Source organism: Geospiza fortis, unplaced genomic scaffold, assembly GCF_000277835.1.
Source record: "Geospiza fortis unplaced genomic scaffold, GeoFor_1.0 scaffold153, whole genome shotgun sequence".
NCBI classification, from domain to species: Eukaryota; Metazoa; Chordata; class Aves; order Passeriformes; family Thraupidae; genus Geospiza; species Geospiza fortis.
In genome coordinates, this window is record NW_005054498.1 from 1,048,732 (window position 1) to 1,074,339 (window position 25,608).

The 25,608-nt window shown below is 41.2% G+C and overlaps 1 protein-coding gene across 2 annotated transcripts in view; it reads right to left on the reverse strand.

The window, feature by feature from the left end:
- The window catches only part of CEP112 (centrosomal protein 112), a 163,048-nt gene that overhangs the window by 10,206 nt on the left and 127,234 nt on the right, over window positions 1-25,608 (reverse strand). For both annotated transcript variants that reach the window (XM_031063337.1, XM_014310204.2), the window contains exon 24: window positions 7,091-7,180. In XM_031063337.1, the coding sequence (XP_030919197.1) occupies window positions 7,091-7,180 (90 nt within the window). The remainder of the gene's footprint in view (window positions 1-7,090; window positions 7,181-25,608) is intronic.

Here is a 25,608-nt window from a genome sequence, read left to right on the forward strand (position 1 = left end):
TTAAGTCTGAAATGAAGCTCTGAGCATCTCTGACACCACTGCTGGAACACATTTATGCCTTTCATTTTTACATTCCAGCACGTGCCACCTTCCACACGCTCCCTCCCATCCGGGGTGCCTCAGCAGGGAGAGGTTTTAGTGCCTGATCCAGGAGGTGCTGAGTGCTCCCCAAGGCCAGAGAGGGCTCACAAAGCTCAGCAGCAGCAGCAGTGGATCTGCCTTTTCACACCGACCCTGTGAACAAGCAAAGCTCTCTGTAGATAATAATCAGAAGCTACTTTTACGACCACCATTTCCAAGAACAAAAAATCCAAGCAGTGTCTCCAGTGGAAAAGCAGCTGCCAGGCTTGCAGAGCCTCAGGGCTGGGAAGGATGGGCAGGGCAGCAGAAACAGGCCTGGGTGAAATTGCCGTGGATGGCATTTGGTGCTGATTAAACTGACAGCAAAATAGTGCCTTAGAATTTATAAGAAGGTAAAGATCACCATAAAGTTGGTCTTTCCCAGTCCTTTTTAGCTCCATCTCCTAGAAAAGAGACTGGGACAGTTTCCTAATTGAACAGGCATTGCTGGGAGCACGACTGGAGATGAGGTTTTGCTGCTCTGTTCTTATGTCATCCACTCCAGACATCCCCAATTCCTTTTTATTTTAATTCCCTGCATTGAGCACCAGTATCACTGTTCCTTGTAGTCCTATTTTAACAGGTTCTCAAAGAGCAAAGTTCCCTTCATGGATAATATGTAAGCAAACCACAGATGCCCTAATAGGAGGTACTGCCCTCTTAAAAGGACAATCTCTCCCATTCACTATTATTTAAGACAAAGAGCAAGAAAAGTGACATTTTAAGACAATCTCTAATTCCTGCATGCTGCCATATGCTTCTATTCTCTTCTGGTAACAATTCCCTTTTTCCCTTTTAACTCTTTGTCCTGTACTTTCTGTTTTTTGTCTTTCTCCAGCTGGCCACCAAGCTCCAACAATTCATTGTGTTCTGTTCAGGAGGTGTATATTTGTGTGTTTTCCAGTTGTGTCTGATTACCAAAGCTAACATTTGATCACTGGCTTCCACACATGCACCACTATCCTCAACTCTTTTCCCTTTGACAGTTGCACAGTTGGTGAGAGCCTCCTCTCCTGCAGTTCCTGCCATATGGAGCTCCTGGGAACTTTTAACTCCATTGATTTCCAGCTCCTTTCAAATCCCACCTGCAAAGCTGTTTTTCTGTGCTTGAATCTCAGCTTCTATCTCCTCCTGCTAATCTGAAACCTCATGCCATACAGAATAATTTACTGTATTCGTTGTAATTCTCTTTCCTTTCATAGCTTGCCATTAAAGGAAGTTATACACAAATATAAAACACAAGCCACAAATATAATACACAAATATAAAATGTGGTAAATGCAAAATCCTGCTTTATCCTAACAATCTCAGTCTTAATTAAAAACTGAGGGGTGCTGTTGTATCAAAGTGATTAATGAATATATCAATGGATTTGAGACACCTACTAAGGTAAAAAGTGGTAGAATTGGGCTCCAAAAAATGTCTGTTGGTCATCTATGGTACCCAAAGTCCACAATGCCCCAACCCTGGAAGTGTTCTAGATTGGGCTTGGAGGAACCTGGTCTGTGGAAGGGGGTAGAACTGGGTAATCTTTAAGGTCCCTTCCAACCCAAACAAAATTCTATGAAATCAACATTGCCATACACCCATGAGGCACCTATATCCATGAAAGGTCCCTTACAGACCCAGAACCAGGATCAGAGTGATTCCTGCCCACCATTCTCTACTGGGAAGGCTGAAGAACCTTCCAGAACTGGATGCTGGGGTCTGTGTGTGCCAAACAGCCTGAGCAGTGCTCCCACTCCCACTGGATTCTTCACTGCTTCTCTGTGGCTCTCCAACATCTTCTTTTCAATAAAAATACTTTAAATTTGAAATTTTCACACCACAAGTCGTTAGAAAAGAAATCCTCTATTGTGCAGATGTGGAACCATCAGATTTTCATGCTGTGGGGAGCTCTGTCCCTCTGCCTGTTTGTCCCCTGAGTTTTTCCCAAGGTTTTATGCTAGGAAAACAGCTGAAACACACAGGTCCCTCCTGCCCCCAGTGCTGGGGGGGTCAGCAGAGCAGTGGATGGAGGAGATGACAGAAGGTCCCTCCTCAGCCACACAGAACTGCACAAAAACACTCTTCCAATCCATCCATCCATCCTGCTGGTCAGAGGCAGAAACCACAGGAACTATTTTAATATGACAATACTTGGTGGTGCAGTTCCTGAAAGTCACAGTGGAAATTTCTTTCAGGTTCTCACTCTTTTCCCCACAGCCCCAGAGCCCCAGCAAGGGCTGCTCTTGGTGAACCACTGCTGTGGTTTAAGATCCTCCACATCCAGGCTGGGCTTCCCATTTCTGTGCGAGCAGAAATGGGTCTCTGGGGGAGAAAATTCTGGAAGTGTTTCAGCACCATGGGTTCAAGCACATGGAGCAAACAGCAGAATTTCATCACCACCTCCAGCCTGTGCTGACTGGCTGGGTCTCAGCTCCCAAAGTGTCCCTTGGCTTGGTGACACAAAGGCTCCCTCCACCCTCCTCACCTGCAGCTGGCCACAAAGCCAACCTGGGCTTTTCAATATCCGAATCTAGAGCTTATTTGCACTAGATAAGCTCTAGAGCAAATAAGGGCTTACATGTTACAGTCATGTTCTGAGAATGACACTACATGTTCTGAGAATGACACTAGTTGGAGAAAGTCTGTGTATTTGAGGCAGGCACCCCAGGCTGCCATCTGATGGTATTTAGAACTCCCTGATACCTTTAAAAATCCCAGAATCATGGAATGGTTGGGGTTGGAAGGGACCTTAAAGATCATCTCATTTCAATCCCATTGCCATGGGCAGGGACAACTTCCACTAGATAATTTCTATGAAGAAATATGGCCCAAAAGCCCTAAACTAAAGAGCTAATATTACTCAAGTACTCCAGCCATCAGATTAAGAACTACCTGGGACTCATACTGTGGACATCAATGTCTATTGCTCATATGTGTCTCACTGATTCCCTGCTTCCAGCTCCACAAATCCACTGGCAGCAGCACTATTCCCACCAAGGGGAAGGTGTGGCAAACCTTAGAAATTCCTCTGTGCTACGCAGCAACTGAAATTTCAGAAGGATGCATCACAGCACTCATCTGAGAACAAACATATTTAGTTGGCATGGAAACAGTAAGTTGGGCTGAATGTGGTAAATATCCAGCAGCCATTAAAAAAATGAGCAAGTCAGGATAATAAACATTAGAAATGAAAACTGGCTGAATGCTTTTGAATCATGGCTCTTTTACAATTATCACTCCTGTTTTCATTTGAACATGAGTGAAATCCACTTAAACTAAGCTGCTCCATTTTATGCCAAATACTTCTATAACATCCTCATTCAGATAACTCCTTTCTCCTTTTTTATAATCTGTTTCAGGAAAAAGAAATTAAAGGGCTGAAAACCTCCACTGCTATTCTCCTTCATTTCCTCAGCAATATTAATGAATTGAACATAATTGATTTTCTGTCTCAGAATCTCCTTTAAAACTCTATTTATGACTTGACTGTTTGGAGGTATCTCTATGGTTTGAGTATCTATAGTGTTGCCACTTCAGTTGTTTGCAAACATGAGGAACTTTTTTATCCTCAATTATCCCAAATTTTATATCACAGTCAACCCAAATCTCTGGCTAGAAACATTAGAACAAGGAATTAAAAGAATAGGATTTTTTTTTCTGAGAAAATTCTTGTGTGTAATTCCCAAAAGACAGATTCTTGGAGCTTTTTAGTAAACTGAGTTGGGGTGATTACCCTTCAAAAAAGAATCTGAAATGAAATGAATGCTAAAGAAATCCAGGTAGTATAAAAAAAATCACTACCATGAATTTTTATACAGACCCCAGTTTAGCAAAACTTGTTGCACATGCCTAAATTCCTGCGTTCATTAAGCTCCCAGTGATGTGTGTCATTTTTAATTACACACTCACAGGATGTAGAGCCTCCTGTATGAACAATGGGGATTTTTTAAACTATGACTGACAAATGCACAAAGCCACAGGACTTAAGAAATAATGTTTCGTAGGAAATTTTGTCTCACATTAGATCCAGGCACACATCAGAGACAACCAAGGGATACATTCACTCCAGAAGTACATGATATGGGAACACAATGGGATCACTGACAGGAAGCTGGTCCCACAGTTATGTAGGACTGAGATACAAGAAACTTCACTGCTGCTTTGCAAGGAAATGGTTTGGACACACCCAAATTTGCCAGAAACCTTCCCAGACAATGACTATATACATTCAACAATAACAATATATATAAAACTATATATTACAGCTTTCACATTTGCTGCCAGTTTATCACTTTCCATGAATACAGTTATTTATGTCTCAAGATGCTGGACATCTAATTTTTAAAGGAAACATCCAACATTTTGACCTGAAGAAAGAGGATTCAGCTCTGGGACTCCACTCTTGAAGTGCAGCATTACATTGAAAAACCAGGACAGAGACAGGACAACCTTTATGGAAAAGATAAAATTATATAAGCCAGCACTTTTGAGAAGTGTGATTGGAACCCATCATCCAGAGATGGCTGCCATATGGCACCACTGGTGAGACAACACAGACACAAAGTGATTGCACCAACCCACGTTGTAAGATGGGAGAGAAAAACCAAACAGGAGTAAACACGAGTTCATCCAAGAACACAAAGTATGGGAATGGAAAAGCTCCATGAAAACAACAGCTCCTCTCCCAGTGCAGCACCAGGCTCCCCTCCAGAGCAGCTCAGGGCCTGCTGACAGCCCAAAGTATTTTCCCCCCTTTATTTATAGGATAGTTTGTCTCTCTGGATGATTATAATAACGAAAGGTTAAGCCTGTGTGATCACCAGAGGGTCACTGTGACAAAGAGTTAAACTTTGTGGCTCTGTCAGTCACTCTCAAAGGCTGAAGAGTTATGAGGACGTTGCTCTGGAAAAACGGCCAACACGGAGCACTGAGATACCACCCAACAAGCCATAACGAGAAACAGCTTTTTAGTTTTAATTAAAAGCACAACAAAATGTTTTTTCATGTCTCATTCATTTGTTTGTTGTTGTTATAGAATCAAAACACAAGATTTTTCCTTTTAATGAGAAACAGAAGCTCTTTAACCCTCGCTCCTCCTTATTTATAGATATGTAAAAGCTTGGAAACGTGGCTTTTGTAATGGCGCCAGCACAAAGCTCCATGTTTTATGCAATTTTGATTCACACAGTATTTGGTAAAAGCAGAAATCAAGTTACTGCCCTGAATATTTCAAGTCCCTGATCGGCTGATGAGTTGTTAACCACTGTTAACACTTGATGAACATGTTTACAGGTAGCCTGGCCAAACCCAGCAACTGGAAACATGTCAGACCTGTCACTTTTGCATTTTTCTGCTGGAGAGATAAGCAGAACTAATGAATTAACCACTCACAGAGGAGACAAGTAACAACTTCCAAAATGTTTGTCTGCAAAATAGACTGAAGCCACCTAAACCAAAGCAGCTTCAGCGGCTCCAGCTGTTTCAGAAAGTCCCAATGGATGAAAGGCAGAGACAAGACCATTGAGGAACTTGGATATGAGCTCTACCAAACCTGCCAGCACATCAAGCTCAAAGATGGACAGCACAGTGTGATTTAAATAACATTCCTGTTCCATTATACTGGGGAACAGGATGTTACCATCTGAACTAGTGCTTCATTAATTAAGTCTGGACAGGAGAGTTCTCTAGGTTGGTTTGGAGCAGATGCTCATGTAGGAGGAAACCTTGAAGGCACCCTGTGAATCTGCAAGTGCAGCCTTTTACCTCTGCATTTCATGAGTCACTTTTTATTTCTTCTCCTGGATCCTTCTCAAAACGGGTCAGGACAAAAAAAATAAAAGCAAAATGGCAGAGACTAAAGAAAAACATAAAAAAAGAAAAACAAATTGGAAGAGGACATCCTTCACAGCATGCAGCCAGTGCTGTTCCCTGGGAGGGACAACCATGCTTTAAAGAGCTGATTTTCCTCCTTCTTTTCCAGGAGACTCTGAAGCCAAAATGCAATGCTTGTAGGCCAGCTCACTCACTGCACCAAACTGTCCAGTGCTGCAGGCACTGCAGCTCAGGATGAGCCTGGCCCAGCTTCTGGGACTGGGAGGCAGAGGGGGGACAGAAGGGAACAGCGAGGAAATACATCAATTAAACACCAAGGCTGACAGAGAATTCCCATGTGCCAGTAGGATGGCAAAACTGAGGAAAAAACACTTGAAATGAATGATTATTAATCTCCTATACCCACCCCAAGTGATTATTCCTGCTAGTATAGAGTTAGAAACGCTTTATGTAGGACATATGCTGTTGATACTGTTTACTCAGCACCAAATAAAGTTCTCAAATGCTTCAAAACCTAATTTGTATTAGGAATACATAAATTCCTATCTGATTCAGGCATTCATCACCTGCATATTCTCCTGAATATTTCAATTTAATCTGGTTTGAATGCAGATCATAGACTTTCTATTCTAACACTGCCTGTAAACACCACACTCTATTTTGCTCAAAGCACACTAAATAATCTCTGACTTCACTGTAAGTGTCCAGAAAAAATTTAGCACTATTCATCATCTGAAAGTGTTTACAGACATGTTTGGACAATGAATGCAGAAGATCAGGACTAAAGATTATTTTTAGCTGTTATTGTCCAATTTTACTTCTCTTCATACAAATCATTAAAGAACAGGTTCGAATAGTCTCAGAAACCTTTATTAAAACTCTACAGTCAGTTGCAAACAGTCAGTTCAAAATAAATGCATCATTTAACAGCCAGAATAGCTGAAATACCAACTTGCAATAGAGAGCAGCAGATAAGTATTTGCCTGAAGGGTTCAGACAGTTTAATTCTCTTTTATTACCAACAAAACAGAAAAGCAAGCTAGCTGAGAATTTTGCAGGAAAATATGTGCTTTTGCTTTGAAGGAGGGGATTATTTTTAACCATTGCACCTCCTTGCTCAGGGGGTGAGGACAGCACCCAGTTGTTGTACCTGCTCCTGGGCCTTGAGCTCGTTGCGCTGGAGCCTCCTCTGAGCATCGTAAACCTGCCCACGGTAATTCTCCACCTCGTCCTGCAAGGCCTGGAACAACAGCAAGGGAGGCAAAACACTCATCAGAAACATGGGAGGGCAGCAAAACTTCCAGGTCACGTCTTCAATGAGCTGGGGAAGGACATGGAGCACTGTGAGTCCAGCTGGACTCGGCGCTGAGGCATGACAGAGGCACTTTGGCCACTCAAAAAGTTACTCTGCACAGGTGGGACCATTGACTGAACAAGAGTGGTTACATCTTAAAAGTCTTATTAGAAGCTACTCATCCTAAAAATATATTATTTTTATATCTTCTTATAGACCATCCATCCCAAAAATGTAAGAAATACTCTCAAAGGTTGGAAGGCAAATGGAAATATTGCAACATTTGCATTTGCAAATGTCCCAGGTTTTTGTTGTCATCCTATCTGCACAACCTGAGCTTCTTAGGAGCAGTTTTGCAGTGTACCAAGAGTTTTTTTTCTTTAAGCCAGAATAATCCTCTCTCTGGAAAACAATGTCTGGAATTTGGACTGGAAATGTATTCCATATTACTGAAGTGGGATGCTGGCCGAGATGAGGGGCTCCCCTGCTGCCCTGTAGTCAAATCTAGCACGTGATCTACAAATGAAATATAAATGGCAATAAATAAAAGGAATAATGTGATCGTGTCACTTCACCACAACTACCCAATCCTTATTTAGTTCCGAAGTAATCACTCCTAAACCAAGCTCATAAAATGCACGGACAAATTTATTTTGTCATGATTGTTCTCCTTATACATTTATTTTTATTCCAGCAGTCACTCAGAGCCTTGATCTTTTTTGTTACATGCTTAACAAAGGAACAGCGTGCCCCAAGGAACTGATAGTCTGTGTTATTTCTAACAGATACACACCAAACAAACAATACAAAGTTTCAAAGATTTTTGTTTTGTTTGTTTTGAAAGTTTCCTCCTCATTGTTGGATGTTTGAATACACGCTTAACATTTACTTACACATTTACGAAAAGCTTAGCGATGTTGTCAGCTTGAATAAAGGCATTGTTAACTGCAAGTGCTGACTCCAAGCAAAGTGCACAATGTGGATGGGGGATTGACACCAACACAGAGGCGGCTGTGGCTGCAGAAAGGGAATATTTTGAGTTATCTTTTGTATGGCAGGAAACCGGGGCATTGATACCCATCAGAAAAGCAGCACGGGGCTGCACCCGGGAAGGGGCTCGAGCTGCAAATGCCACTGAAGGAGCCTCCAGTGCTGCTTTTATAAAATCTGAGATGCACAGAGGCCTTCTGCAGAGCACCCTGGAATTACAGAATCATCAAGGCTGGAAAAGACCTCCCAGATCATCGAGTCCAGCCTCTGACCAACCCTACAATGGTCACTAAATCGTACCACGAAATGCCACGTTCACTGGTTTTTTGAACACTTCAGGGATGGTGACTCCACCACTTCCCTGGGCAGCTCCAGTTCTTGACCATACTTTCAGTGAAGAAGTTTTAATATCCAACTTAAACCTCCCTTGTGTCCCTGCCTTTCCCTTGAGAGGAGAGACCAACAACCCCATGGACTCAGGGAGCTTTGCAGGACCTGCCATATGGTTCATGTTTGCTTCCAGCAGCCCAGGGAACCTGTGCACAACTCAGGATCATTAAAAGCCCTCGTGGTGCAAAGATTTAACAGCAAAAATGCCTTGCTCTTTTCCACAGCACCGAAATCCTGCACTCTCCAATAATTTACAGGATAAAATTGCTATTCAGATAAGATAAGAGGACTACTTATGATAGATCTTGAACGCTGTTTTGAAGTGATGCCAGGCATTAACTTTAAAGTCTTATAGCTGTAAGACTGTTACATGTTCTGATGCCAATAACTGTAACCAGACCCAAGCATGAACTTCAAATCAGCCCAGGGACTTTTATGCTATCAGAGCTTCTGAGAAATGTTGAAATCCAGGCTTTGAATACATAACTTGTCTTCAATACTCAACAAGTCTTGCAGTACCAGGAATTTGCATTAATATAATGAAATATATGTGGGAATTATATGTGAACTGTAGGCTTTTTGTTTGCTTTTTGTACATCTATCTTGTGAGGTAAAACACAAACAAACACAAAAACTAAAATGAGCAGTGCAGATATGCAATAAGGAGCAGGGTCATTCCACATACCAGGAAGATCACCAAAAACCCAATTAATTAGACAAAAATCCTGCCATAACCCCAAAGTGTCCATTCATAACCAGCCCAGGATGACTCTCAGGAACATTCCTGGAGCACATTTTGGATAAACTACAAAGTATGACCCATCTTCTCCTGCTCTTTCAGGGTCAGCTTTTCCAGCCCAAATGGTGAAAAATAAGGAGGGAAGAAACCTCATCACACATCACTCATCCTTCCCTTGTGCTCAAGGGCAAGTCTGACCCTTTCACAAGACTTTAAAGCTGGCCAAGAGATAGCATTTAAATGTTTAAATGCATGTGAGTCCATAAATACGTGTTTGTGCATGAAAACAGATTTCTATCACCCCATCTGCAGGTCCTGAGTACAAAATTGAATCTCAAACTGTTCCTGCACAGGACAGCAGCCCCGTGGTGGCAAAGAGAACCTTGCTCCTTCCTTCCCTCCCTTCTCCAGTTTTCCATCTCTTATTTACAACAAACTTATTCTGCAGAGGATTAAACGAGAGGTTCCTTTAAATCTGAGGGCTTGCAATGCATCTGAAAGTCATTTAATTTGGGAAATTCAGATAACACAGCCTTTGTTAGGTTCACCTACTCTAGATAGTGTTTGCCAGCACGGAGCACACATGTTTTATTTCATTAGGAGAGCAGAAAATGTCTTAAATTTAAATTTAGAAAGAAGGTATTTTTACTACAGCATGTAAGTACAGCAAACTAACAACTCTTCCAGTTATCCATTCACCATTTGTCCAAACCAGAATTTACTGTATGAACTCCCAGATTTTTCCAATCACATCATAACTGGCTGTTGGCAGGTTTTGTATTGGGATGGCAAAAAAACAACTCAGCTAATTCCTTGGATCAATCACAAATACCTTCACTGGACCCTTTTTGGACTATTCCTGTGCTGCATAAATTCCACCAGTAATTAATGTTCATTTGAGTACTCCAGATATTCTATCAGCACAATGGCAAAAAAAAAGTAAAACCGAAAGTTCAGCATTTGATCAAAGCCGTGCCAAAATGGAAAAGTAACATCAAAATCTCATGGTTGCTGTAGATTCCTGCAGATGATTAACTCTGAAAATAGCAATTAGAAGTATGCGAGTTTGTTGCCCGTGATTTTAATTGTCTAGGAGGGATCATGAGAGATGTCATGAATAATGCACCTTTCTGAAGATCACACTGAAATTCTCTCTGTAGTCAAAAAGCCTCGCATGCAGTGGCCAGAGCCTGAGATCTGATGGCAATTCCTGAAGCTACCAGAACCTCAGATCTTTCTCTGAATCAGACAGGGAAGCTTTTGCCATGTAGAACATTCTTAAAAAACAGCAGAGGATTTACCCCAGGTACACCCCAGAACATCTCTTTTATAAAATTAACCAATGTTTTGTTTGTTTAGAAATGCAGATTTAATTCTGCCTCAAAGTGTCACATTTTGCCCAAAGAGAGCAGCAGAGCCTATGATTAATAACTGCTAAGATGAAGAAAAAGTGATTAAAAACAAAGATCCAGGCCAATTTTTAAGCGTCAGAGGCTTTTTTTCCCCTGAACAGAAAACAAAACTTAACTTAGTTAGTTAAATTTTTCCAGGTTCAGATGAATTCCTGTCCCTCAGCTGTGCTAAGCTGACTTGCATCACTCTTATAAAGACAATATTTTTTTTTTCAGTTAAACGGGCTTTCAAACGCCATGTAAACATGTTTGCTGTTGAATGTCTACACCATACCTGACCTTGGAAGTGCTTTGTGTTGGCCAGAGAACAAAGAAATCAAATGTTTTGCTTTCCAGCCCAGATATCCTACACTTTGAAAAGCTCTTAAAAATGTAAATGAGATAATAAGCTCCAATGCAACAATGTGGGTGAATTACAGCCAGAGAAAGGGAAAACTCATTTGATTTATTTCTAAAAATGGAAAGGATCCTAAAATAAAGTCATATTGTTTGGGTCTCTCATTGAGAGGCAGGGAAGGAGGGAAGGGAGAAGTGACGGCTTTGGGAAGGCGCCGCTGGAACGTTCGGGGCACATTTTGGGACCTGGAGTGGAGTTTGTGCATGAGCCCATCCCAGCCCCTGGGACCCAGAGCCACGATGGGGAAGGAGAAAGGAACCTCTGAGCTGCATTTCTGGGTAGGCAACTTTTATTCTCCCTATTATCCCACTGGGGATGGGTTACCTCCAGCAAAACGTTTAATGGAGTTTATTTCAGCCCCAAATTGAGGTTATTTCAGCCCAAAATGGAGTTTATTTCTGACCTAAATGGAATTTATTTCAGCCCCAAATGGAATTAATTTCAACCCCAAAATAGAGTTTATTTCAGCCCCAAATTGAGGTTATTTCAGCCCAAAATGGAGTTTATTTCTGACCTAAATGGAATTTACTTCAGCCCCAAAATGGAATTTATTTCAGCCCCAAATGGAATTTATTTCAGCCCTAAATTGAGTTTATTTCAGCCCAAAATGGAATTTACTTCAGCCCAAATGGAGTTTATTTCAGCCCCAAACAGATTTTATTTCAGCCCCAAGTGGAATTTATTTCAGCCCCAAATTGAGGTTATTTCAGCCCAAAATGGAGTTTATTTCAGCCTCACATGGACTTTATTTTAGCCCCAAATGGAGTTTATTTCAGCCCCAAGGGAGCAGCACACGTGGGGCTGCTGCCTGTGGAGCTGGGCTGTGGCTCCAGGAAAGCTGGCAGGATGCACAGGATCAGAGGAATTCTGTGGGATACCCAGGGGCACACTGAGGCTGGGAAAAAAGGTGGTTTTTAAAAAAAACCAACTTGTCAAGCACAGAGTTTTGACAAGGAGCCCTAAAGAGACAAAAAGGTGCAGTGCCAGCCTTCCAAAATCCCTTGTCAAGGCAGGAATTAATTTGTGGTGTTAGTTACAGGGCTTGATCTAAATCAACTAAAAGCTCATAAGAGTTTGAAGAATCCCAGGAACAAGCATGGAACAGGAATGTAGGAAGGATTTGGTCTCCAATATATGAAAACTGATTTGATTATCCTTTAACCACATGGTATTTTTCAAAAGTGTTGGATTACCTGAAAGTTCAGTTCTGAAGAATTACATAAACAGAAACAATTAGAATTCTTCATTTCTGTGTATTGATTACAATTGTGAGGAAACTATTTACAAATGTGATATGTTTTCTTTCTCTAACCTGAAATAATTTCCTATTTTTTGTATGTTCCTGAGAGCAGACAAGGCTTGATTCCTGATCCCATCACATCAGTGGGAAGTCATGGATCACAAGCATTTATCTCTCTGCTCTGAGGGTTGAATAAACGTGACACTTTAAAAAAACCACAAATTCTTAAAAATATTAAGTATCAATGTATTTTCACTTCGAGACAGAAAGTGCCAGCAGAAAAGTTGCTGCTCATCCTGACCAGATTATGCAAGATAATGTCATTCTTTTTTTATTAGAAATATGTAATTTTTATTAGCAACTCTGCACAGATGGATGTGCATCTGTATCAAGAAAAGCCCTGGAAATTTATGACCAATACAGAGTAAAGCTACCACTAAAGGTAGTGAGAGTTAGCACTTTTCATCTTCAAAGAATTTTTCAAATGTTACCAAATTAATATAATTAGTTAATGAAAGATGCAGTAATAAAAGCTACTCTAATTACCTACTGTAGTCTTAATTATCTCCTTACTAATGCCCACAGAAGAAGGCTTCCACTTTACATCCTCAAAACATGTGCCAACAATAATTCTGAATACAGGCCTCTCTTCAAGTGCCTTCTAAATTCAATTTACATCCATTGATGTGTTTTCTCTCCTCGTTCATGAGAAGAAAATCTCTGGAACTCTGAGGAAAAAAAAGCCCCATGTGAATGTTAATAAAAATTAAAGAGAATTTTCTTCCAGAAATACACATGGAGATGATTTAAAATTTTGTCATTAAAACATTTGATTTTCAAAATCTTTATCTCTCCATGAAGCCAGAATTATAGGCTGTCTGGGCAAAAATTTCTTTGCATTAAGTGGTCTCACAATTTAGAGTCAAATACAACTCTATCCAAAGGAAGCAGCCAAGAATCCCATCCAGATTTTTAAAAACGATCATTCATTTTGCTAAAACATTTCATGGAGCTAAACAGATTTATCTGGGTTCATTACTACTCCAAATAAATTGGGCAAATATATCCGTGAAGACCATTGATGCAATGCCATGAGTCTGAGCAAAACAAGGCTGTTTTAAAAGTGAAATAATGATGTTTGAGCCAAATTGTTGGGGCATCCTCAGAGCTTTTTGGGTTTTCACGCAGCTCCTGCCCATGACACTGCAAACAAAAAAAAACAAAACCTCTGTACTTGGAGTTGTCTCTTGGTTTTGGTGCAAAGCAAAGGAAATCTTCTGGTTTTAACCTAATACATGTGTCTGCTGCTCACATATGGCAAAATTCCTTTCTGGTGGGAACTTTTTTCGCTGTTGTTGCAACACACAATATATCCAAAAAGTCTCCTTTGATGTTGAACTATTGCTCCACCACTCATTATGCTACTGATTCAATATGAAAGGCAAAATTCTGCTGTTTCTGTTAAAACAATGGCTTTGTTTTTGCAAACAAGGTTTTTCACAACCTATATGCAGGGGCTAACATTGCTGCAAGAGAAAAGAAAATATCTTCTTTTACAGAGAAAACAGTCATGGTGTTTAATAACATGAATTATTTCTCTATCCAGAGGTACATTACAATTGCTATTATGACTGTACAGAAAATTTAGGCTTTATTGCTCCTCAGGAACAGAAATTAAAATGCCTTGAGCGATATTTGACATCTCTCTTTCCTATTTTACTTTCACTGACCTCCCAGCCTGTTACCATCAGTCCAATTCAGGATCTGGTGAGGCTGGGAACAGCTCTGGATGGGTAGGGGAAAGGGGAAAACCTGCAAAGGCTGCTCCTCACAGTGTCCTACTATGCAGTGACAACAAATCTGTCATGATTCTTCATGCCTAATATTTAATTTCAACCACTAAACACTATTTCATGAAGAGTGAACATGAATTACAACACAAATGAAAATGCAAATTGGTAATACCTTTGTAAATGTGTCCCTACAAGAGTTGGTTGCCCATTTTCTGCTGCCATTATGGAAAAAGAAAAGAAAAGAAAAAAAAAAGGTTTCCTTGGTCAGGAATCAGATAAAAGGTGTAATTTCCAAAGGCACAGAATTCAGCATGAATAATATGAGCTCCCATATACACCATGGCAAATTGGGAAGTTTGGCTCACTTTGCTGCTGTTTCAAAATGGGAATCTTGCAAAATTCTCCAAGCTGGGGGCTTTGCCCATCCCCACCAGTCAGGCAGCTCCCTGCTCCACCAGGCTATGGCAAAAGAAAGAAAAGAAAGAAAGAAAGGAAGAAAGAGAGGGAGAAAGAGAGAAAGAAAGAGAAGAAAGAAAGAAGAAAGAAAGAAAGAAAAAGAAAGTAAGAAAGAAAGAAAGAAAGAAAGAAAGAAAGAAAGAAAGAAAGAAAGAAAGAAAGAGAGAAAGAAAGAAAGAAAGAAAAAGAAAGAAAGAAAGAAAGAAAGAAAGAGGTTCAGGAAGAAAAGGAATAATTTGACTCTAGGAACAGAATCAAGTCTCTCCAGCAGTAGGGAAAAAATTTAAAGTAGGTCATTTAACATAAAAGAAAAATACATGCAAACACTTTGCAGTGTGGCAGGCTCTAATATAAGCTATTTTCATTTTTGACAATTCACAGGCAAGAGACTGACTGGCAGTACATTATAAACTTGGGATCATCAGCATTAGCTCCTGAGCAGTCCCATAACACTTCCACATCAGACTTCATCTGGTGTCTTTTGGAGATCACCTGAGCACCGTAAGGATTCTCAATATGCCTATCTTGTCCTGCTTTGCTCCTGTAAGATATTTTGCTGAATGTTTGCAGCATTTTCTTTACATACCTAGTTGAGCTGATCAACGTTTTAAAATAATTTTCCTGCAAAAATTAGGTCTCTTAGAAGGAATTGTTCCCTGTGAGGGTGGGAGGCCCTGGCACAGGGTGCCCAGAGCATCTGTGGCTGCCCCTGGATCCCTGGAATTGTCCAAGGCCAGGCTGGAAAGGGCTTGCAGCAGCCTGGGACAGTGGAAGTGCCCCTGCCCATGGCAGGGGTGGCACTGGATGGGCTTTAAGGTCTCTTCCAACCCAAATCTTTTCAAGACTCCATAATTCTAAAATATATCCCTAAAATTCCTTGATGGCACCAGCAGGGCTATTTGTAGACATAAAATTAGGCAGGGGCTTAAGCATTTTGCTGAGTCAGGGCTTCACTGCAGGACATTATAAACTCAATTCTTTTGAAAGGCAAAGGATGCCATAAGGTCCTGCAGAGATAACAGTTCAAAGAAAACAGCAGCATAAATTGTAAAGTCGGGCATTTTTTGTCAGGGGGAGCCAAGGAGGGAATTGTTTTTGCTTTGTTTTAGTGGCTCAGGTGACAGGAGGGAAAGGGAGGCAAGGTTCAAAGGCTGTAATAAACTGGCTTTCATCTGCTTTTCTCAACGGGCCACAAAACCCAACAAGCACTTGCCATGTCCAAGCACTGCTTTGTCTGTGACCAGGACACTTTGGGGCTGTTGTGATGAAGTCAATCAAAAGCCTGACAGCTGGAAGATTTACTGTAATATTTCCCTGGAGTATTTTGCAGTTTGCTTGAACACTGCTTCCCCTTTTTCTCAGCCTGCAGGAGTGTCATGGTCAAGAGCAGAGCAGAGGCTGCCAGAAGGAGAAAAGCCCTGAACTGTTCCGCCCTTGCACTCGCCCAGGTTTAGGCAGAAACACCAGTGGTGCACATTTACCAGGTAAAATGAATCTTTTAAACCCAAAGATACCATGACATCTCAAGCATAAACTTATAAAGGGAAAGTTCAGAACTCCATTTTAAACCACTTATGAGAGGATTTACCAAGATTCTGCCTAATGTTCAGCTGACGCTTTGTCAAAAACATTTATCACAAACCTTTTGAAGTTTCTTAGCTCCCCCCAAGTTATTAAAACTTGAACTGCAGAGTTTGTTATCAGCCTCAGAGCACACACAAAATACATAAGGTATTTTTTCAGTCAACCTTTCAGTCTGATTTTGAGACTATTATCCAAAATACAACACTCCCCATCAGGTTAATGTCTGACAGATAATGCCGAGCAGGCGGAACCGCTGTGCCTGATTGATCCGCGAGACAATTTTCATTTCCTAATTTGCTTTTTATTAAACACTTTGCAATCAAAGGCAACAGCAAGGAGTCTGTCATTCTCTGAGCAGCTTTCCTGTGAAGACCTGATGTCAGCTTCAACGTTTTCAGGCAACTTTTTGAATTTTTGATGCTCTGTCGCAAGAACGTCTAAAACGCTGTGTCAACACCGTGCTACTGAAAAACTGCTATTGTGAACACAAATTAACCAGAAAAACACCTGGTTCTGCTGCTTGCCGTACTCTTAACAACAGTTCTGCAAAAACAACCATCAGGGGCTCAGGCAGAATTTCCTGCAATGACTTGGAGAAGGCCTGAGTGGTGATAAAGCAGATTTATCAATCACTGGCTGAACGGGGCAATCTTCTGCTGCCCAGGGCTTCATTCCCAACCAGGTTTATCACCAAACTGCCACTTTAAGTGGGTGTTCAGATACTTCACACCTGGAGCCAGCCCAGAGGCTCCAGCAGACCCCTGGTGCTCTACAAATGTCTCTTTAAAATGCATTGCTCCTCAGGGATACACAAAGACCTGGAAATATAAACATTTCTAACAAGCCTTACAAAGCTTCTTATTTCGTTATGCTCTTTTAAAACAGAAATATGAAATACTTCTAATCAATAGGCCAATCTGATTCCCAGTAGGAATGAAAGAAAAGCTATTTATTTTGTGCAATCAAGTGCTCAGTGTTGCTGTAATTCTCCCATTACATAAAATAACACACATTTTCTTGCACACAGGCACACACAAAGAAATCTAATAATGCCTTTTTACCTTTCAAAGTAACCTTAATCAACAAAATTAACTTGCAAGGCAAACCACTGCTTTTTGAACTGAACAAGAGCGAGCTTGACTCAACACATGTGAGATGTGAGAGGCAGCAAAGTAATATCTGCTAAAATTATGTCTGGAAGCCAAAAATGGGGCAATTCTTGACAGGGGAGGATGCACACTTGGAAACTTGGAAATTCTTTTATTCAAAGTCTTTAATGACCTCCAACCCAATTACATTTGCAACAAGACATGACAATGCAGTTGCTCCTATTTAAAAGTATGAGTGAAAACGGAGTATTTTTGAAGGCTGATTCTTTTTTTTTAAACTTTTTAATCATGTTGAGATGAAGCTCATTTACTTAAAAAGAAAAAATGAAACAGAACGTCCTCTGCAGCTGGTCAAACAGATTACGAAACTCTAATCTCAGTAGCCTGAGGAAAACCAAAACTGTTTTTCAAGTATCTATTTTATAGAGCATTAGCTTTATACTTTTAAAAAGAGGCATTAACATAACTGATCAGAACATCCCAGAATGTTTCTGATCTAGTTAATCATATGACGTTATGACAGAGATTCTTGCTGTCATAATGCCAATGTTTCTAAACATTTCTAAAATCCTTTAAGGTCGTTTTTTTTTTCCAAATTAGACATGGGGGAGATCTATTCCAGTTTCTTCAGAAGTTTTTCCATCCATTTTAGAGCTCTACAAAAGTAGCGCAGAATATTTCAGATAGACACATACACACATAGCAAGGAACAATGTCAGGCTCCATGACCTATTTAAATATTTCTGATAACTTTTTATACAAAATATTTTACTCTAATTCCCGCATAACTTGTTTCTGGGAGTCCTCACCAGTGTATTTCTTTAACTGTGTTGTATTCTTTACAGCTGAACTGGAATAATCGATTTAAAAAAATCAGAATTTGTCTAGGTTAAATTTATTGCGTTTGTTTCCCTTAAAAGCAATTATTTAAACATTCAAGCCCATGCTGCATTTTTTGGTGCTAACAGTTTCTCCAGTAGAGGTAAGAATAAGGTATAATTTATACACAGGCAAGCTAGGAAGAGGATAAGAGGGGAAAAACACTCAGCAAAGCTATTGCTGTGCCTCAGATACAGTTTTAGTGGGGTGTCAAGAGCTCTTATCACAGTTGTGACAAAGCAGATTGATTTCCATTCAGAGCTTTTGGGCTTTGTTTGTTTGTTTGTTTTTGTGGGGGTTTTTGTGAAGTCTGTTTCAACCCAGTTTTGAGCTGGAACTCTGCTGCTTCAGTGTGAAGATCTTTCTGCTGTGGCAGAAAAGTCTTACAAGAAAATGCACAGGCAGAGAAGAGCTCAGTCCCACCCAGCACAAGTCCTGCTGAGTTACTTGTGACTTTAACAGGCATCCCCAAGATATCCCCCTGCTTTTGCTTCCCAGGAACACCCACAGGGTCCTGACAGGGCAGCTGAGATACCCCCAAAAGGCACACAAAGCTTTTTAGAAAATATATGTAAATGGTTCAAAACATTCTATGCAGAAAACTTTTTTTAAATGCACCAGGACTAAAAATAACAGAAAACAGATCAGGTTTTGAAGCACCATGAGTTTCTCATTTGTGCAGTTCCACATTAACTTCTCTCAGCCAAACTGCACAGTTACTTCATGCATCCCAAAACCTTCCCCTTATCACAACTGAGACAAAAACTGCAGGAAAAACAAGAAGAAATATGGCAAAACGTGAAAGATCTGAGAATTCCAGCACTGGTTAAGTTCATAAAGCTCCATCTAGTTCAGGACCGGATAAGGAAGCACAAATGAGCTTGGGCTGTGCTGAGATGGAGAAGGGACATCAGCTCTTCACCCATCACAAGGCTGAGCTAGAAACACAAATGAGTGCTCAGCAACACCAAACTTCATTTGCAAACACGCATTTCCATACAATGGTTATGAATAGACACAAACATTGAGTAAAAGTGATGTGTTATTCTGGCAGCAGGAAGAAAACAATACATCAGGTAGGAGTCCCTCCTTGGAGTTCAGAGCACGGCTGTGGTCAGAGGTGCTTCCAGGCAGACAATTAAAATCCACTGATAATATCCAAACTGTTAAATAGTCTTCAGTAATTGCTGCTCTACCTTGCTGAGTTACAAGGCAAGACTGGAAAGGACATGAATGATATTGACAGTAGAAACAAAAGCAAGGGGAATTTAAATACAGCACACAGAGTTGTTTTCTGGAGCCAGAGTGTCAATAGCCACCCTGCATTTCTCCTCCCAGCTGCCTGCAGAGTCCTGGCTTGGTTCAGTGCTGCAGGTGTTCCTGCAGGTACCTAACATTTGTCAGCCTGAATTTTTATTTATACAGTTCCATTCTGCCCCTGCCAGGCTTCTCAGTAAGCAAACAACCTCACTTTTCATGTTCAGTGTTCTTGTTTGTACTTTTACCCTTCCTTACATAACAAAGCTGGCAGAGAGCAGAGCAGGGAGAGCACCCGGGGCTCTGCTGTGGGTGCAGGGGGTTGGACACTCCTTGTGGGCATCATCCTTCCCTGAGTGAGCACATCTTCTTCCTGGGTCTCCTCCAGGTGAGATCCTGCTGTGGAAAGGCAGGTGCAGGGTGGCAAGGGAATGAAAAAGCCAAGGAGGTCCGTGGTGCCACAGGTGGGAGCCCATGGCACTCCCTGGGCACTCACATAAAAAATGGGAAGGAAAACATTACAGCACTTCAGGGTTTAATGTATTTTCAACAGTTTTAGTTGAAAAGAGAGATAGCACAACCTTCCACTGAAATGAAAATGTTGTGCTGCTGAGACAGGGACTCTCAGGAGCCTGGATGGACTCAATGATCTCAGAGGTTTTTTCCAACCTTCATGTGAGTCTGGACCAGCACCACTGCCCACCTGGCAAGTGCTCAAATGATGTGTTTTCCTAAACCACAGGATATCTGCATGGAGTTATAGTGCTGTCATGCCCTAACTAATCATTTCCCTAGAAAAGGGACTGGTTTGTTTTCCCCTGATCTGGTTCTAGAAGAACTTGCATACACTCCTGTTTGTATTACAAATGATCTGATCTGTTTTCAGGACACGATGAGTGATGCTCTCCTTCCTCCCCACACCAGGTTTTATTCTTTGGGATGATCTGAACTGAGAGACAGCAAACCCCAGGGCAGAACTGAACTGGGACTTCCTGGCAAATCTCAAGAGGGAAGTGAACAGGGCATTGCATGTTTTGTCTTCTATGGCCAACGTGGCCTGGTTTGAAATCCATGATCTCATGCCATGCTGGGCCAGGAAAATGGCATATCCAGGGCATGGGTTTCCAGCATAAAATACAAGTGAGGTGATCTGATGTGACTCTATTCACCTGCCAACGGCCCTGGCAGAAAAATAAACAGGTTCTGGGGATGAGCTGCTGCTGGAGGCAAAGCAGGAACCATTAGAAGAGCTGCCCTGACCTGTGAGGAACTGGTGTTTTTGCTTTGAACTTCAGCAAATCTTAATGAACTCTTCATAATTGGCAATCTGGGGTTTTCACTGATGATTTATTTTCTGGAGGTGCCAAACACAGGAGACAAATTCAACATTGGAAATACAAATTTTGGGTCTCACAGTTGGTTGTCCAGGCTGGTGAAGCAGTTCCAACACCACTGCAGGTCACTCTCTGAGTTGTATCAGGAGTCAGATTTGTACATGAAGGTCCATCAGGGCTGAAGTATTTGGTTTCATAATTATTAAAACATGTTGATTTAATTGAAGTTATTGACTTCAGCGTGGTGAAGGCTTAAACTAAAAATAAGCAGAGACAGTTTTAGTAACAGAAGAAGTTAAAAAAATGGTTGTGTCCTCCTCCTTACTCAGAGTAGTAAGGTTTTGGTTGTGCTTAACTCATCCCTGCTTTACTGCTCTTCCACTCCTCTGTTATCTGGCAGTTTTGGGGAAGATGCTGCCAAGAAATTAATTTAAAGTCCTAAATTTTATCCTGTAGGCAACTTAGTTTCTCTAGAATACATTTCATAGACAGACCCCTGAAGAAGAAAACAGGTGAACTCTCTTTGCCCCATAAATCAGTCAGGCTTCCTGAAGAGGCAAAGGACACAAAACCACAGATGCCTGCACAGAAACACTTGAGAAAAAGCTTCAGCCTTGAGGTTCACAGTCTTCTCCATAAGCCTCAAGCCCTCAATCTTCCTCATTCATATTTTCAAGGGTCAACAAATAAATATTTACTGTCTCAGATCCTGTTCATCAGTGAATCAAGACTTGATGGTGCAAGAATCAGCAACAATGAACTGCTCCCAGGACAGGCACCCCACTCCCCAGTGCAGGATGGAGGATGGACATGAAATGCATATCCACATGCAACAGGCTCGAAGAATAAAGTGTATTTTTATCTAATTTTCCATCTTATTAAACACACATGTGCTGTATGAACACACAGAGGCAAGTTCCTTGGGCTGGAGGGCAACGAGGTGTACAAACAGAAAATATTCACTGTAGAAATTTTAGTGGGAAAAGCAGCAGAGTACAACACACAGAATAGACTTTCTCCTGCTTCTGGACTCCAGAGCTATTTTGGCTGCCAACAGTACACAAAATTTCCACTGAAGGGCAAATCAAACCAATTTCCCTGAGGATGGAGCATCTGAAAACTCGCTGAGGTTATTCCATTCGTGCCTACGCATTCTCTGAGCGGATGAGCAGCTTCACTTTGAACCCATGTCAAACCACAAGGACTGGCTGATAATAACATTCAATTAAAATGATCTCGTCCCTCTAGAAAAAGCTGGCAAACAGCTCCACCTCACCTTTCCTAGCTGGGCACAATGGGGTGATTGATGCTGTGAGGAAATGGGATAGGTTTGCACCGAGGAGCCGACGGGTCAGGTTTGGTGACAGTGTTTGTAGGTTTAACCTCTTACCCAAATCTCTGAGATGAAAAAGCCACTTCTGCTGAGCACACAACTGTGAGAAAGTCAGAGCTAGAGCTGGCAAACACCGAGCTGAGCTAATTAGACAGGTGTTTTGAAAAACCCCAAACTTTACACTTTTATTTGGACCTTTTGATGTCGTACCTGGTGCTGTTTCACACACTGGGGCTCCAGAGAAAGGCAGGAGCTGCTCCCCTGCTCAGCTCTGGGGGTGAGTTTGCCATCTGATCTGCTGAACACACAGATAAAAGTCACCGCAGACTTTTCTCCCTTTTCAAGTGCAGCACTGTAACTTGGAAAGTTCTTTTATTCTCAACTCTGCTGACGCAAGAAAGTGGCAGGAATATGGCAGCTTTGGCTGCTTTCCTTTTGTAGCTCTTTGTAAGTAATCTTTTAATGCTAACAAAACAATAGGTATTTTCATTTTGGATGGAAAAAACATTCCAGTAATAGAAAATTAAGGCAATGCCTTTCAAAAAGTCTAAGAGTGCTACTGACCACTTGATTCTTCTCCTACCCTGCCTTTAAATATTGGTAAATAGTTACCAGGCACAGGTATCAGATTCTCCAGGTTTCTCTTGTTACACTTAAGAAAAGCCCAACTATTATGAAAATGGTGAAGTTTAACAAAGATATTTCTATTTCCCTGTGATGTGCCATTCAAAAGTGTTAGCCAGTCGTTTTTTAAAAAACACTCTTGATATTTGATCTTCTTGAGTTTCAGTTACATATAAAGCTGGAGAGCCAGCAGAAAATTCTAAGTGGAATCTGAAGATTTCTTAAGTCAACACTCATTTTGGCAGGAGCATTTTAATGCACAAAGCTGAAATCCTCAGTGACTCTCTCCTGCTGATATCCCTGGAGCAGCCAGCACCACGATTAGCACAAAATCAAAAGCAACCTACAGCACAACATACAGCTCTGCAAAAAAAAAAAAAAAAAGGGATGTGGACACAAAAGCTGGAAGTGGTGCAGGCACAATGGCATCAGCCAGGGCACCCTGGTGCTGTTCCAGCTCCCCCTGGGATGAGCCAGGCTGTAAGAGAGATCTCTCTGGGAAAAGAGATGCTGATAACAAAGCAGGTCCACATCCCCAAAGCCCTGCTTGCCAAACCCTGCAACTCTCCTGGCTGTGCCAGGCTTTAGAAGCCCTCAGAGCAGAGTTAGAAATGCTTGTGGCCCATGGAAGGTTGGCTTTGAAGGCATTGCTCTCCCCAGCACCCTTTTGTTGGTGGAAGCCGCGGTTCACACAGATTCTGTTTCCACCTCCACGGCTGGAGAAGCCCTGCAGTCAAGGCTGTTCCAGGAGCAGGGAAGGAGGCTGTGTTCCAGGAACTCACTGGAACTGGAACAAAGCACAGCCCTTGGAAAGCCTACACAGCCCTGTGCACAGACTGTTTTACAGATGCCCTGCTTTGGACGGCATTAGACACTTGTTTTTATCTTTATAAATTTTTTTCCCCCCCCTCTCCAGTAAAGTCCCAGACCTTGGAGCACAGGCTCTTCCTCCTGGGCATTCTGCCTCCTAAATCCTGGGTATCTCCCCAGCTCTGTCTTTTTTAAGCACCACTTTCTCCTCTACAGAAATGTCTTTGGAGAGAAAAACGCCTTGGAAATGCAGCAGTAAACTCTGAGCATCACAGCAGCCTTAAAAAAGCTGATTTCCATTTTCTCATGACACATTCTAAACCTTGTCTGTCCTTCTTTACGAACTGTGTGGGCTTATATCAGTATTACTTAACACTTACTAATAAGAATGTTTTGTCTGCACCTTTTTAATTACCCAGGACCCCTCTCAGTGTTATTACTCCTGTTTTGTCAATTAAAAGCAGTGAATTTTATGGCTGGTTTTGAATTTTTCCCCTATTTTTCCAGTGCAAAATTAGTCTAGGCCACATCATTAAAAGCAAGACAGTTTAGTTGTATATGACTTTATATTTTATTCTGCATTTATAGAATCTTTAGCTCCATAATCTGGAGACAGGTGGCATCCCTTCTGGGGTTAACAAGGAATAAAGAGGACTTCATGCAGCAAAGTGCCTTCTGGAGGGAAAATAAAACATTGATGGCAACAATGATAATGTAGGAAAAAGTAAAAATACCAACTTTTAAACCAGTCAGATAAATCTGGACTGCAGTTCAGAGGAAAAGGCAGACACTAGCTCGAGTCTTTTCTAAAACTTGTAAGTCTGATTTTGCTGTTGGCCATGGTAAGTTCTTCAATGTGTTGAGACATGAAAAGTCAAGAAAAATGCCAGAGTGCAAAGTTTGCTGCAGGAAAAAAAAAGATGACTCAATTCTTTGCCTCACAAAGCATGTCAAAGATATTATAAAGTACTTACAGATGCTCAGCCACTCGGATTGCCTGGCTGGCCAAACATCTGAAACCCTGTAATTTTGAAGAGAAGGTACTATGCTTCAGACAATGAAAAAATTTCTGTGGCAGCAGAAAAAGAAGAGATGGTTTTGAAAGGAAGAGTTTTTAAAATCAGAATTTCAGTTGTGATCAATAGCTATCTAAGCTTAACACGGAAGTCAGCCTGTTTTAATTATCATTTATAAGGAATGTGTCAATACAGGCTTTTAAAGATAACCAGGTAATGGAATCAAGAGACAGAGCTGAAGCAAGAGCTGAAAACCTCAGGGCTAAACCCTCACTTCTCTAACAGAATTTGGGTGAAACTACCATTTACATCAACAAAGACTGTGAAAAACAGGTGCCTCAGGGTTTGGACCCCATGAAACAGAGAAAGCAAAGCCATGAAAGACCTGCAGATTTAATTTACCTATTCTTTTGGAAGATGTGACTTCCTCTGCTGATCAAACAGAATATAGGAAGTTATGAGCAAGATAAAGTCATTTGCCTGGTAAATTTTAAGGTCTGCTTTCCAATGCTAAAGCACCAATGCTGGTGCCTTGTAATTCCCTGCTAATAAAAGACATTGCAGAGTTATGAGTGTTATTACAGGCTAAAGTCAGTGACAAAGAAAGAAAGATCCATGAAAAAAGCATTCTATGTATTTAACATCAAGATGGTCCCTTGCAAGTCTTTCTTTCACCATGCCAAATGGTTTATCATGGTAATGTCTGGGCACAAAGGCAATTAGAAGGATTAGAAGTGCCTCTGGAGAGCTCTGTGACAGGCACATCTCCAGGTGACTGACAGAGTCTGGCACCACCAGCAGCGGGGCATGTTCTCACCACACGTCCTACAAGACACGAGCCAGTGCCAACGCTGAAATGCTGACCTCCTTTCTACAGGCACTGCTGGCTAAAAAAAAAAAAATAAAAAAAAGAAAAGAAACCCAAAAAAACTCCCCAAAAAAAACCAAAAAAACCAAAAACTCCAACCCAACAATAAAACAAAACAAAAAACCCAAACAACAAAAAAACCC